We start from the raw sequence: 13,338 nt of genomic DNA on the forward strand, positions 1-13,338 counted from the left end.
ATTCTAGGAGGCTTCTTTCAAGAATAACCCCTTGCGTTTTTGCTTCCCCATCCTCCACCATAGGGCAGGCTAGGGATTGCTCCTCTGGTGACTCTCCATCTGCCCCTTCATCTTCCGTGTTGGGAGCCCTGGTGGGAGAGGGGCCCAAGATGCAGCAGGAAAGTGGGAAGGCAGAGAACAGAAGGGACTTCCTAAGCGTCAGGGGGCAGCTGCTGGCTCCTCAAGGGCAAAGGATCCCTTTTGTGACCAGCCCTGTGGGGGTTCCGCGACTGTCTTCTGCACAGAGAGAGATGGTGTATGCGTCGCGGGAGTCGTCGCCCACGCGGCGTCTCAACAACCTGTCGCCGGCGCCGCACCTGGCATCCGGCTCGCCGCCACCGGGGCTCCCGTCCGGGCTGCCGTCGGGCTCGCCGTCGCGCTCGCGCCTCTCGTACGCCGGGGGGCGCCCGCCCTCCTACGCCGGCAGCCCGGTGCACCACGCGGCGGAGCGGCTGGGGGGCGCCCCCGCCGCCCCGGGCGTCAGCCCGAGCCCCAGCGCCATCCTCGAGCGGCGCGACGTGAAGCCGGACGAGGACCTTGCGGGCAAGGCGGGCGGCATGGTGCTGGTGAAGGGCGAGGGCCTCTACGCCGATCCCTACGGCCTGCTCCATGAGGGCCGCCTGAGCCTGGCCGCGGCCGCCGGCGATCCGTTCGCCTACCCTGGCGCGGGCGGCCTGTACAAGCGCGGCTCCGTACGCTCGCTCAGCACCTACTCGGCCGCCGCGCTGCAGTCGGACCTGGAGGATTCGCTGTACAAGGCGGCGGGTGGCGGCCCGCTCTACGGCGACAGCTATGGCTTCCGCCTGCCGCCCTCGTCGCCCCAGAAGCTGGCGGATGTGGCGGCGCCCCCCGGGGGCCCCCAGCCGCCGCACAGCCCCTACTCGGGGCCGCCTAGCCGCGGCTCGCCGGTGCGCCAGTCCTTCCGCAAAGACTCGGGCTCCTCGTCGGTCTTCGCCGAGAGCCCCGGAGGCAAGACCCGCAGCACCGGGGGTTCTTCGACGGCCGGAGCACCCCCTCCTGAGCTCTTCCCCGGGCCTGGGGAGCGCCCGCTCGTTGGGTTCGGGCCGCCTGTGCCAGCCAAGGATACGGAGACTAGGTGAGGGACCCTCGCTAGGCTGGGGGTTGTGCGGGTGGGGTGGGGAGAGGGGGCACGGCTGTGCCCCTGGCAGATTGTGACCTGGACTCTGAGGCCCTAGGAGTCCTTGTAGATCCGGAGTAGTCGCCTGGGTGTCTTGGGTGTGGCAGGGAAGACACTGGAGAGGCGTTCCGCCTGTAGGGTCTGAGGGTTGGAGGAGAGGGCCCCAGACAAGGGCCCTGGAGACCTGGGTTTTCATCCAGTCCCTAAGCCTGTTTCCCCAGCTAAAACTGAGGCTGAAGCAGCACTCTTCAGGGCCTTTCCAGCTCAGACACAGAATGTGCTTCCATGAGAGCTGTCCAGCACAGGGCCAGCTGAAGTCCACTAGGGAGGGGGTGCTGGTAAGAAGCGGGGATGGGGAGAGAGGCACAGTCCTTTAAGTAGCCTCTGAAGTGGGGAACTCTTGCCCATCATTCAGCTCCCTGCTTAGGGTGCAGGGCTGGAGGAGGTAACCAGGCACCGACCCGCCCCCCTTCTGTCCTCAAGCAGCACAGCTAAGAAGTGAGGACAAATGATTCATTCATAGTTTTCTTGTGGCCTGTGTGCCAGGCACTGCACTGGGCACTGTCAATGTCAAACTGGGCAAACCAGGTTCCTGCTCTGTCTAGTGGGGGAGACACGGTAAAAAAATACTTTCTCTTCTCTTGGGAGCGTGTACTCCCCAAAGGCTGCTGGGGACCCTGGGATGGCTTCAGAGAAGAGGAGGGAGCAGGGCCATGCCTGGCAGGGGGAAAACATATGCAGAGGCCCAGAGAGGCCAGGGCGAGGCCCACTAGGGAGTCAGTGATGAGAGATGAGGCTGGAAGGGGGGGGGGACTGTCAGATGGGAAAAGGCCTTACTGGTGTTAGGTGGGAGGCTGTGGGCTTGATCCTTAGGCATTGGGGCCCTTTGAATTGTCTGTGTGCCGGTGGTTGGGAGAGAATTATCAGTCTCAGGGATGGGGGGGGGTATTGGGCAGGAAGGACCCCATACACGGAGAAAAAGTTGCTCAAAGCTACCCTCTTTCCCAGGGAGCGCATGGAGGCTATGGAGAAGCAAATTGCCAGCCTCACAGGTCTGGTGCAGAGTGCCCTGCTTCGAGGGTCAGAGCCTGAGACCCCCAGGTGAGGTTCTTCTAACACCACTGCCAGGGCCTGCGGTTGGGGCAAAAGGAAGGGAAAATAAGCAGCAGGAGCTCTGGGCTCAGCTCTGCCAATGTCTGGTCATGGTCCCCTGGATGAATCCCTTCTCTTCTCTGGGACTCCATCCTGATATCAGAGGACTGGAGGAGTTTATGATAAGGTCTCACCCACCTTTGATGGTCTGGGCCCAGCGTGGACCCCTGATAGCCCTTTTTTCCCCTGTGCCACAGTGAGAAGATTGAAGGCTCCAATGGCGCAGCCACGCCCTCAGCACGTGAGTGACCCTTCTCCCTCCCCCACGGATCCTTGTCCCCTCTGAGCCTCAGATTCTAATCTCTAAAGTGGCTACATCACCAGGCTTCAAGGGATGAGCGAGTAGTCACCTTAGCCAAGAGGTCCTCGCTCTGGTGTTTTACTCCCCATAAAAGGGCTGACCACTAGCTGGGGCAGGGAGCCACAGCCCCATCTCTCTCTGGCTACTGTGTGGGGCCAGGGGTGGGGGAGGACCTTTCCTGGCACCTCCCTGGCTCATGATTTCTTTCCTTTCTCTCACCCTCATCGTCCCTCTCTGCAGCCTGCGGGTCAGGCAGCCGGAGCAGTGGGGCCACCCCAGTGTCCGGCCCTCCCCCGCCCTCGGCCAGCAGCACCCCTGCGGGGCAGCCCACTGCCATCAACCGTTTGCAGATGCAGCTGCATCTGCGTGGCCTGCAGAACAGCACCAATGACCTGCGCAGCCAGCTTCAGCAACTGCGGAAGCTCCAGGTACCACTTCTCGGGCCTCGCCCTGTGCCCCGCCCCCTAAAGCCCCGCCCCCCCAAGCCCCGCTCCGCCAGAACCCTGCCCAGTGAACTCCGCTTCCCTGGGCCCTGGTCGAAACCTTCCTCGAACTCCCCATATCTCGCTGAATCTCCACTCCCTCACCAAGCCCTCATGTCGCCCGTGTCCCCCTCACGAGGCCCTCTTTCCTGAATCCTCCCCGTTCAGTGGAGCTCTCCTGGAGCCCCAGTCCAACCCACTGAGCTCCCTCCTCCTGTCAATATCCCTCAGGGCAGCCCTGTCCCCTCCTGCCCCGCATTCCTTTCTCCCCTCCCCTCCCTTGGGCAGAAGCCCTTCCCCCAGATCCCCTGAGCCCTCCCTTCCTGAGTCCACACAGTCCTCCCGGCCTGCCCCGCCTGGCAGATGGTCCCACCAGTCAGGAGCCTGGCATCGCTGTGCCCGCTCCTCGAGAGGGCCCCAGTGCCCGTCAGGTGAGAGTAATGAGCAGAGACAGGCTGGAGAGGGGGCAGAGACTTGCCATCTGGGCAAAGGGTAGATTTCGCCCACCACCACTGTTGTTCCAACTCGGCCTTAGACCTGGGTTCCAGCCTTAAGTTATCTTCCAGGCTACGCAAACTCTATCAAACCCCACGGCTTGGGTCCTTCATTGAAGCCACAGCCATGCAGCCGCTAGGTGGGCGGGGCCCTACGTAAGGCCATCCCTTGCCCTCCAAATATTACCCCCCGCCCCCCGCCAGTTCTCCGGCCTCTGTATTTCCCCGGAATGTAACTTGGTCCTCCGCCCCCCACCATCTTACCCCTTCGCTGCTGCTAACCGCTACAGCCAGGCAGCCGCACCTTCCGCACGACCCAACTCGGCACTCCTCCCTCCACTAGCCCCAGGCCGTTCTCCTCCTGCCTCTATTCTGAGCCAGAACTTAGCACCTCGGCCCGTACCCCCCCCCCCCCCCCCCCCCCGCCATCTCTTCGCTGCTACTCCCAGCCACCGCTGAGCAGCGCTATCTTCCTTGGAGCTCGCCGGGCGTCGCCCCGCCTCCTCCCGGCCCACTCCCTGCTGCGCGCCCCCCTCCCCTCCCCTCCCCTCCCCTCCCTTCCCACCCCCGTCCATCCGTCCATCTGCGTCCCGCAGCTCCAGAACCTGGAGTCGCTGCGCGCGCTGCTGAAGGGCACGGAGGCGGAGCTGAGCATGCGCGTGTCGGAGGCGGCGCGGCGGCAAGAGGACCCGCTGCAGCGGCAGCGCACCCTGGTGGAGGAGGAGCGGCTGCGCTACCTCAACGACGAGGAGCTCATTACCCAGCAGCTCAAGTGAGGCTGGGCCCCGCTGCAGAGGGAGGGACTGGGGGTGCGCCTGGGTGACCCGCCACCTGGTTTCCCGGGAAGACGCAGCTCCCTTCCTTCTGACTCACAGGTGACGTTGGTCTGTTCAGAAGCCTGATTTCCTTGTCCTCTGTGGCCTGATTTCTCTGTGACCCACAAACCTTTGACCGTCTGGCATAATGCCTGTTTTCTTTTTTTCTGGCTTGATGCCTGCTTTTGCTATGTTTTTACTTCTGGTGGTTCACAGTCTGGCTTCCCCATGGCCTGCAGTCTTACTCCCATGGGGCCAGCTGCCCGATTTCACTCTGCCCTCTGCCTGCTTTCCTTCTGGCCTGTTAGCGGTGCAAATTGACCCCCCACTGGCGTATTCAGGTGGAATGTTCCAGTGTGGCCGTGGTCCGCTCCATGTGGACCAGCGGCACTTGCCACCACTCCAATTCCCTGATCTCTGAGACCAGGTATAGACAAGGAAAACCCTCCTTCTGTCCTAAGTGCAGCTGGAACAGGGCTCTAACTTTTTTTTTCAGATGGGTTGAGGAGTAGAGAACACCTCGCCCCGAAATGCTTAGACATGGAAGGGTTAACAGAAGACAGTCCTGGGATCCAAATTTAGCAAATGGCTGTCTGGCCAAGATTTGATTGTCTGGCACCACTAAGGGAGAAGCCGCCTTCCGCTGTCCATCCACTGAGTGAGCAGCCCCAGCCCATCGCAGCCTTTCCTAGTCAGTCCCTGGGTTCTGAGACAGAGACCCTTCTCTTCTGTCTAGTCTCCCTCTTGGTGGCACAGGCACAAGGGACCTGAGATACAGCCCCAAGCCTGAGAAGCTATGCGATCAGGGTGATTTTCTTCTCTGTGCTTCAGCCTCCTCCTCTGTGCCCAGTATTAAGAGTTTTGCAGTTCTATCCAGAGAGGGCTTGGGTTCTACTGGCCAGTGACAGGGAGCCAGGAGAGGTTGCTCAGAGGAGCCCAGCTTCCTCACCAGAGTCGTAAGTGGCTGCATCCCTTGCAAGAGGCTCCTTGAGAAGGGTCCCTGCTCCTCAGCCTCGTGCCCACGCAGCCTAGAAGTGCGTGTGCATTTCAGTGCCACCCAGGGCAAAGATCCTCATGACCCCTGGTGACCCCTTGTGGCTGAGATGAAATAAGGGGCCATTCCACTTGAAAGTCAGCTGGTGGCGGCCACGCCATCACTCCAGGTGTGAAAGCTGAGTGACAGCTCCAATCAGATCTCCAAATAGACCGGCGGCTGCCATCCCCCCCTCACCCAGGGAATTCCATTTACCCAACTTTCCTGTCCTTTCTTTGCCCCTTTTTTATTCAGCACAGAGGAGCTGGGTTGGACTTTTCAAAAGGAACTTTACTGAGACATTAAAGGAAAATAAAAGGAAATATAAAAGTACAGAGGCAGAAGAGATGAAAGGACGTATTTATGCTCCCGTCATATGAGTGTCTGGCCCTCCGCTTCCTGGGGGCCTCAGTTCTCCGGGAATACACAGACTCCCTGCCTGCTGCCCTGTTGTCAAGCCCATTGCTCAGACTGTTCACTTGAGAGAGCTTGGGGGCTGATATATTGCTACTGGCAGGATTCTCCATCCCCTTTGAAGGGAGTTCCTGTCTTTTTGGGGCAGGCCCTGGGCTGCACACCAGGCCTGCAGTGGCTTCGGCTTGGCCAGGAGGGGGCTCCCCGCCCAGCTCTCACGAGCCGTCCTGGCCCTAGTTTAGCCAGCAGGTCCATCCTAACCCCTTCTCTGGCTGCAGCCCCTGTACACTCACTCTTGCTCTGCTTCACTCTGCCTCTTCCTTTTGCCCTGGCATCTTGCTGGAAGTTAGGGCTGATTCTGTGCTTCATTCAGCTTGGCTCACTCACCTGTCCTTCCAGCCAAGCACTTGAGCTCTGTCTAGACAGCAACCTTTGCTGACCGAGACCTTTTGGCTTCTGGAGCCTAACTTGGCCTAACCCAGGGCCAGCTTTGTAGGCATGTGACCTGTGTAATCACAAAGGGCCTCAAGCTTGTAGGGACCTGTGTTTGGTTTAATGCCGTGCTGTTGCCGTCATGCAATTCTTAATTTTCAAACTAGGGGTAAAATCTTCATTTTGCTCTAGGCCCCTCAAATTATGTAGCTGGTTCTGTCCTGACCTTCAGTTTTCAACTCTTCCAGGACTAAACCTGGGTCTGAAAAGCCCTATCCCTTTCTGATCCCAATATCTAGACTTGGGCTGGACTGGTCTGGACTCATGTGTGGAGCCTGCCCAGGTTATGGGCCCCCAAACTCTGGCAGATGGTATGATCAGATAATCAAGGTGCTAATTGAACCTAAGGGGGACTAGTCCCTTCTGCCTGAGTGTTGATGTGTTATCTCCTTCTGGAGGCTTATCTGAGTCCTCTTTTAAATGATGGTCTCTTCTCCTGTGGAGTGATGTTTGGGAGTGACCATTTTACAAAGCTGGCCCACCCTGAGCCAATCAGGTGTCCCACGGTGGGCCAGCGGAGGGCTGTGGGGTGACATTAGTCCCGTGTGGGGCTGAGAGGCAGCAGAACCCAGTGGCTGAAGTCAGACATGCGTAGATTGTGCTTTGCCAAAAAATAATTGTGTGACAAGTTAGTTAATCTCCCTGAGCCTCTTTTTTCTTTTCGTGCCAAACTGTTGTTTTAGGGTAGCTAATTAATTAGCTAGGATAGCCGCTATAACAAATTGTATAATGGTTCAACAGTAATCCATGTGTCTTTCTTGTGGAACAGTAGTGGTGGGTTAGTGGAATGGCCTTCCCCCATTCAGTTACGCAGGGACCCAGGCTCATAGAGCTTTTGCCAACGTCTGTCTGTGCCTTCCAAGATCACCCACAGGGTCACTGTCTTGCAACCAATAGGAAGGGGAAAACAGCATCGAGGTGCTTACATAGGAGCTTTTTAGGGGCCAGGCCTGGAAGCAGCAGGTACTCCTTCCACTCGTATTCCATTGGCTAGACCTCAGTTGAGTGGCCACTCTTTTTTTTTTTTTTTTCCTTTCTTGATCACCTGCATAAGGGGTTCCCAGGCCAGGGATCAGATCTGAGCCACAGGTGTGGCCCACGCCACAGGCGCATCAACGCAGGGTCCTTTAACCCGCTGTGCCAGGCCGTGGATGGACGTGCGTCCTGGCGCCGCAGAGAAGTGGCCGATCCCCTTGCGCCCCACTCCCTGCAAGGGATTGGCCACGGCTCCCTGCAAGGGAGGCTGGGAAATGTAGTCTAGTGTTTGTCTATGTGTAAACTGGAGGTAATCACGGTTCCCACTCACGGGATTGGTGGTGAGGATTAAACAAGGTAAAGAAAGGAGCAGGTAAATAAGGAGCTGAATGCACACCTGGCAAGCCATAAGCGCTTAGTCCGAGATCGCTCTTTAACTGGTGGTGCTGACTCACAGGCTTTTGTCCTTGGCGCCTCCGCGGTCTGTCTTTTCAGCCGCTACTTGGATGAAGCTATGTAAAGCTTGCTGATAAGATGTGCTGATGACACAGAGCTTTGAGGCGAAGCAAATCTGTTGGATGGCAGCCCTGCGATTCAAAAGTTGTTCCTACCTGGATGGTTGAGCTGAAATCCAACAGATGGGATTTGACAGGAGTGTATGAAAAGTGCTGCACGTGGGTCAGGGATGGCAGTGACTCGAGCGCAGAATCAAGATGACCCGCCTGGGGAGCGCTTCCTTCTTTCACCTATTCACTCCTTCTGTAACTATTTAACAGACATCTCTTTGGCTCCAGGCACCCTGCCAGGTGCAGGGAATCTGAGATGAACCGGGAACACACGGTATCTATCTGCCTGGAGCTGCTTGGCCCAGCAAATAGGAGCTCCGGGCAGGAAGCCGACCCCCAACCCCAAGTGTAGGGAGTGGGGGAGAGGTTCCTATTGAGACCTGAGGCTGAGTGGGACTTAATCACACATGTGTGTGTGTGTGTGTGTGTGTGTTTGGGGGGGTGTACATGGAGTGTTCTAGGCAGAGGAAATGGCATTATAAAGGCCCAGGGAGGAGTTCCCGTCGTGGCGCAGTGGTTAATGAATCCAACTGGGAGCCATGAGGTTGCAGGTTCAATCCCTGGCCTTGCTCAACGGGTTAAGGATCCGGTGTTGCCGTGAGCTGTGGTGTAGGTCGCAGATGCGGCTTGGATCCCGTGTTGCTGTGGCTGTGGGGTAGGTCGGCAGCTACAGCTCCGATTAGACCCCTAGCCTGGGAACCTCCATATGCCGTGGGAGCAGCCCAAGAAATGGCAAAAAGACAAAAAATAAATAAATTAAAAAAAAATAAAGGCCCAGGGAGAGCAGCACTGACAAGGACCTCAGAGAAATTCTGGCTGGTTTTAAATAATAGTAAGCCAGGAGGACAATGGATGTAGTTAGAGGGACAAATAAGAGCAGTCTCCAGGGACACACCCATGGCATTCATGCGTTTAACCCTTGCAGCAGCCTTGCAGGAAGGAGGGACTCTTACCATCCCCGTTTGTTGGGGGATGAGGAGGTTGAGACCTGGTAACGTGTCCAAAGACCTCTGCTGGGTCTGGCAGAGCTGGGATTGGATTTTGGATCCGAATCCAGAGTCAAATTTTCAACTATTACCCTCACACCCTGCTTGGCTGCGTTGAAGAGTTTGGATTTTTAGCCTCAGAATGTTGGGATCCATTTCAGGATCAACACAGGGGGCCATGACGTGGTCTGATTTACATTTTAGAAAGATGTAGGGCTTTTTTGGCTTTGTTTCGCTTTTTATGGTCGCCCCTGCGGCATGTGCAAGTTCCTGGGCTATGGGTTGAATCGGAGCTGCAGCTGAGGCCCACGCCACAGTCACCACAACGTCAGATCCGAGCCGCAACTTCGACCTAAGGTGGGCAAGCTGGATCCTTAACCCTTGGAGCGAGGCCAGGGATTGAACCCTCATCCTCACAGAGACAGCGATGGCTCCTTAACCCACCGAGCCATGATGGGAACTCCTAAGATGTAGGTTTTAAGGCTAACGAGCTCAACATAAATCTGAAAATCGAAAGCAGCTTTGCTGTCAAGGAAAGAGGCTGAGTGTCTGGATTATTTGAGAAAAGGTAAATGAATGTGGCGGTGCCACCCTGAAAAAGAAGAGGCTCTTTAGGGGCACATGCAACTGCCTCCAGTTCTCTGAAAAGGTGCCAGTTTCTCTGCTGTGTTCTTGGCATCATGAGAATCCGAGGATGCAGGTTCTGTGGAGGGAGATTTGAGCTGATATTGCTGAAGATCAGAACTTGAAAAGGGGGACCCAGAGCATCTGTTAGGGAGCCCCTCTGAAGCCTCATCTCTGAGGTCTGGCTTTCTGATTTCACTTGGTTGTGTGGCTTGGTGGATGGCTTTTTTCTTTATTTTAATTTTTTTTTGTCTTTTGTCTTTTTTGTTGTTGTTGTTGTTGTTGCTATTTCTTGGGCCGCTCCCGCGGCATATGGAGGTTCCCAGGCTAGGGGTTGAATCGGAGCTGTAGCCACCGGCCTACGCCAGAGCCACAGCAACGCGGGATCCGAGCCGCGTCTGCAACCTACACCACAGCTCACGGCAACGCCAGATCGTCAACCCACTGAGCAAGGGCAGGGACCGAACCCGCAACCTCATGGTTCCTAGTTGGATTCGTTAACCACTGCGCCACGACGGGAACTCCTATTTTAATTTTTAATTAAAGTATAGTTGACTTACAACATCGTGCCAATTTCTCCTATACGGCAAAGTGACTCAGTTGCATATGTATATGTGTGTGTGTGTGTTTTATTTTATCCTCTTTTTTATTTTATCCTTTCTCCCTTGACAACCACAGGTCTGTTCTTTATGTCTGTGAGTCTGTTTCTGTTCTGTCGATAGGTTCACTTGTGCCATATTTTAGATTTCACTCGTAAGTGATATCATATGGTATTTGTCTTTCTCTTTCTGACTTACTTCACTTAGTATGAGAATCTCTAGTTGTACCCATGTGGCTGCAAATGGCATTACTTCATCCTTTTTATGGCTGAATAGTATTTCATTGTATATATGTCTGAATCCATTCATTTGTCGATGGACATTTAGGTTGTTTCCATGTCTCGGCTATTGTGAATAGCACTGTTGTGAACATATGGGTGCATTTTTTTTTTTTTTTGCTTTTTAGGGTCACACCCACGGCATATGGAGGTTCCCAGGCTAGGGGTCCAATCAGACCTGTAACCACCGGCTTACGCCAGAGCCACAGCAACATGGGATCTGAGCCGAGTCTGCAACCTACACCACAGCTCATGGCAACACCAGATCCTTAACCCACTGAGTGAGGCCAGGGATCGAACCCACAACCTCATGGTTCCTAGTCGGATTCGTTAACCACTAAGCCACGACGGGAACTCCCCATGTATCTTTTTGAACTATAGTTTTCCCAGATATATGCCCAGGAGCGGGAATGGATCGTATGGTAGTTCTATTTTCAGTTTTGTGAGGAAACTTCATGCTGTTTTTCATAGTCGTTCTACCAATTGACATTCCACCAACAGTGTACTTCCCTTTTCTGCACACCCTCTACAGCATTTGTTATTTGTATACTTATTAATTACAGCCATTCTGACCAGTGTGACATGGTACCTCACTGCAGTTTTGACTTAACAGTTCTCTAATAGTTAGCAATGTTGAGTATCTTTTCATGTGCCTACTGGCCATCCATATGTCTTCTTTGGAGAAATGTCTATTTAGGTCTTCTGCCAGTTTTTCAATTGGATTGTTTGTTTTCGTGTTATTGAGTCGTATGAGTTGTTTGTATATTTTGGGGATTAAGCCCTTGTCGGGGTGGCATCGTTTGCAAATATTTTCTCCCGTTCTGAGGCTGTCTTTTTGTTTCGTTTATGGTTTCCTTTTCTGTGCAAAAGCTTGTAAATTTGCTTAGGTCCCATTTGTTTATTTTGGGTTTTGTTTCCATAGCCTTGGGAGGCAGATCTATTAAAACATTTGTACGGTTTATGTCAGAGGATGCTTTTCCTGTGCTCTCTTCTAGGAGTTTTATGGTGTCATGTCTTATGCTTAAGCCTTTAAGCCATTTTGAGTTTATTTTTTTGCCTGGCGTGAGGGTGTATTCTAGTTTCATTGATTTACATGCAGCTGTCCAGGATGGCTTTTAATTTTGATCAGACTAGTGGCCTGATTTCCTTCCAGCTACCCATTTGCAGGGGGCTGGGCTGGGGCTGGAGGGGCTGAAAGGGTCTTTCTGTGGCTGCAGTGACCTGGAGAAGTCGGTGGAGAAGATCCAGAGGGACGTGTCCCACAACCACCGACTGGTGCCCGGACCTGAACTGGAAGAGAAGGCGCTGGTGCTGAAGCAGCTCGGGGAGACGCTGACTGAGCTCAAGGGTGAGCTCGGGGGCCAGCGAGTTTGGCACCCCCACCCCCACCCCTGGCACTGACCACCCCCCCCTGCTGCCTGCCACCACTGCCCATCCTCCCAGTCCTCAGATTCTCCCTCCCCAGCTCACTCCTTCCCTTCCCCTCAGCTCACTTCCCAGGCCTGCAGAGCAAGATGCGGGTAGTGCTGCGTGTGGAGGTGGAGGCGGTGAAGTTCCTGAAGGAGGAGCCACAGCGTCTGGATGGGCTACTCAAGCGCTGCCGTGGGGTCACAGACACATTGGCCCAGATCCGAAGGTCATTCTATCCCTGACCTCTTATCTCTGACCTCTGATTTCCCATGGGTCACACACTGGGCCCAGATTGGTAGAATAGCCTGACCCTGGATCCCGACTCCCCCAGAGGTCAATGGTGTGCCTACTGGGTCTGCCCCTCAGGTCTGATCTGTGGCCCCTCCCAGGTTGTAGGCTTGGCTCTACAACTGCATCCATGTGCTGGATGCAGTTACTCTTCCCCAGGCCCTTCCATCTGTCCTGCAAGATCCCAGAGCCATCCTCATACCCCAGCTCCCTCAGGCCCGGCTTCCTGTCTGTGGGGCCCCCACCCTGCTGTCCTCACAGCTGCTTCCAACTCTCCCAACCCCAGGCAAGTGGATGAAGGTGTTTGGCCACCCCCCAGCAACCTCCTGAATCAGTCCCCCAAGAAGGTGACAGCTGAGAGTGACTTCAACAAGAGCTTGGACTTCGAAATGCCACCCCCCAGCCCTCCACTGAACCTCCACGAGCTGAGTGGGCCAGCGGAGGGAGCCCCTGCGACGCCCAAGGCGGGCAACCCCACCAAAGGCCTGGATGCTCCTGGCAAGAGAAGTGTGGACAAGGCTGTGTCTGTTGAGGTGCTGGGCCTGGGATGGGGGCCTGAGCTAGTCTCACACGTTCTTCCCTCCACCCTAGGTTGGCAAGTGCCGGCTCATGGGTGCTTTTTCCCGGGGGAGGAGGAAGTCCAACAAGCAGATTGAGGGTGACATTACCCACTAGACGGAAAAGCATATGACAAACCCATGATAATCAAGGCAGTGCGGTGTTAGCATAAGAACAGATTATGTGGGAGTTCCTATGGTGATTCAGTGGGTTAAGAACCTGACATAGGGTCTGTGAGGACACAGGTTCCATCCCTGGCCTGGTTCTGTGGGTTAAGGATCCAGCATGGCTGCAAGCTGTGGTGTAGGTTGAAGATGAGGCTTGGATCTCGTATTGCTGTGGCTGTGGTGTAGGCCGGCAGCTACCGCACTGATTCAACCCCTAGCCTGAGAGCTTCCATATGCCACAGGTGTGGCCTTAAAAGGAAAAAAATTTCCTTTTTTGTTACTGATCACTCAAAAATGTATTCTAAAAAAAAGAACAGGAGTTCCCACTGTGGCGCAGCAGAAACAAATCTGGCTAGTATCCATGAGGATGTGGGTTTGATCCCTGGCCTCGTTCAGTGGGTTGGGGATCCGGCTTTGCCGTGAGCTACGATGCTGTGAGTTAGGCTGAAAGCGGTAGCTCTGATTCAGCCCTTAGCCCGGGAACTTCCCTATACCTCGGGTGTGGCCCTAAAAAGCAAAAATAAATC

At 55.3% G+C, this 13,338-nt stretch overlaps 1 protein-coding gene across 3 annotated transcripts in view; it reads left to right on the top strand.

Annotated features, from left to right (window-relative positions):
* SRCIN1 (SRC kinase signaling inhibitor 1) overlaps nucleotides 1-13,338 on the top strand; it is a 72,098-nt gene that overhangs the window by 44,088 nt on the left and 14,672 nt on the right. For all 3 annotated transcript variants that reach the window (XR_007131857.1, XM_047757969.1, XM_047757970.1), the window contains exons 8-15: nucleotides 285-1,135; nucleotides 2,186-2,278; nucleotides 2,527-2,570; nucleotides 2,871-3,058; nucleotides 4,203-4,378; nucleotides 11,606-11,736; nucleotides 11,877-12,024; nucleotides 12,373-12,619. Coding sequence is in view for 2 of the 3 variants with exons in the window: in XM_047757969.1 (XP_047613925.1) it covers nucleotides 285-1,135; nucleotides 2,186-2,278; nucleotides 2,527-2,570; nucleotides 2,871-3,058; nucleotides 4,203-4,378; nucleotides 11,606-11,736; nucleotides 11,877-12,024; nucleotides 12,373-12,619 (1,878 nt within the window). In the remaining variant the exon portion in view is untranslated. The remainder of the gene's footprint in view (nucleotides 1-284; nucleotides 1,136-2,185; nucleotides 2,279-2,526; nucleotides 2,571-2,870; nucleotides 3,059-4,202; nucleotides 4,379-11,605; nucleotides 11,737-11,876; nucleotides 12,025-12,372; nucleotides 12,620-13,338) is intronic.

This window comes from Phacochoerus africanus, chromosome 14 (genome assembly GCF_016906955.1).
Source record: "Phacochoerus africanus isolate WHEZ1 chromosome 14, ROS_Pafr_v1, whole genome shotgun sequence".
NCBI lineage: Eukaryota > Metazoa > Chordata > Mammalia > Artiodactyla > Suidae > Phacochoerus > Phacochoerus africanus.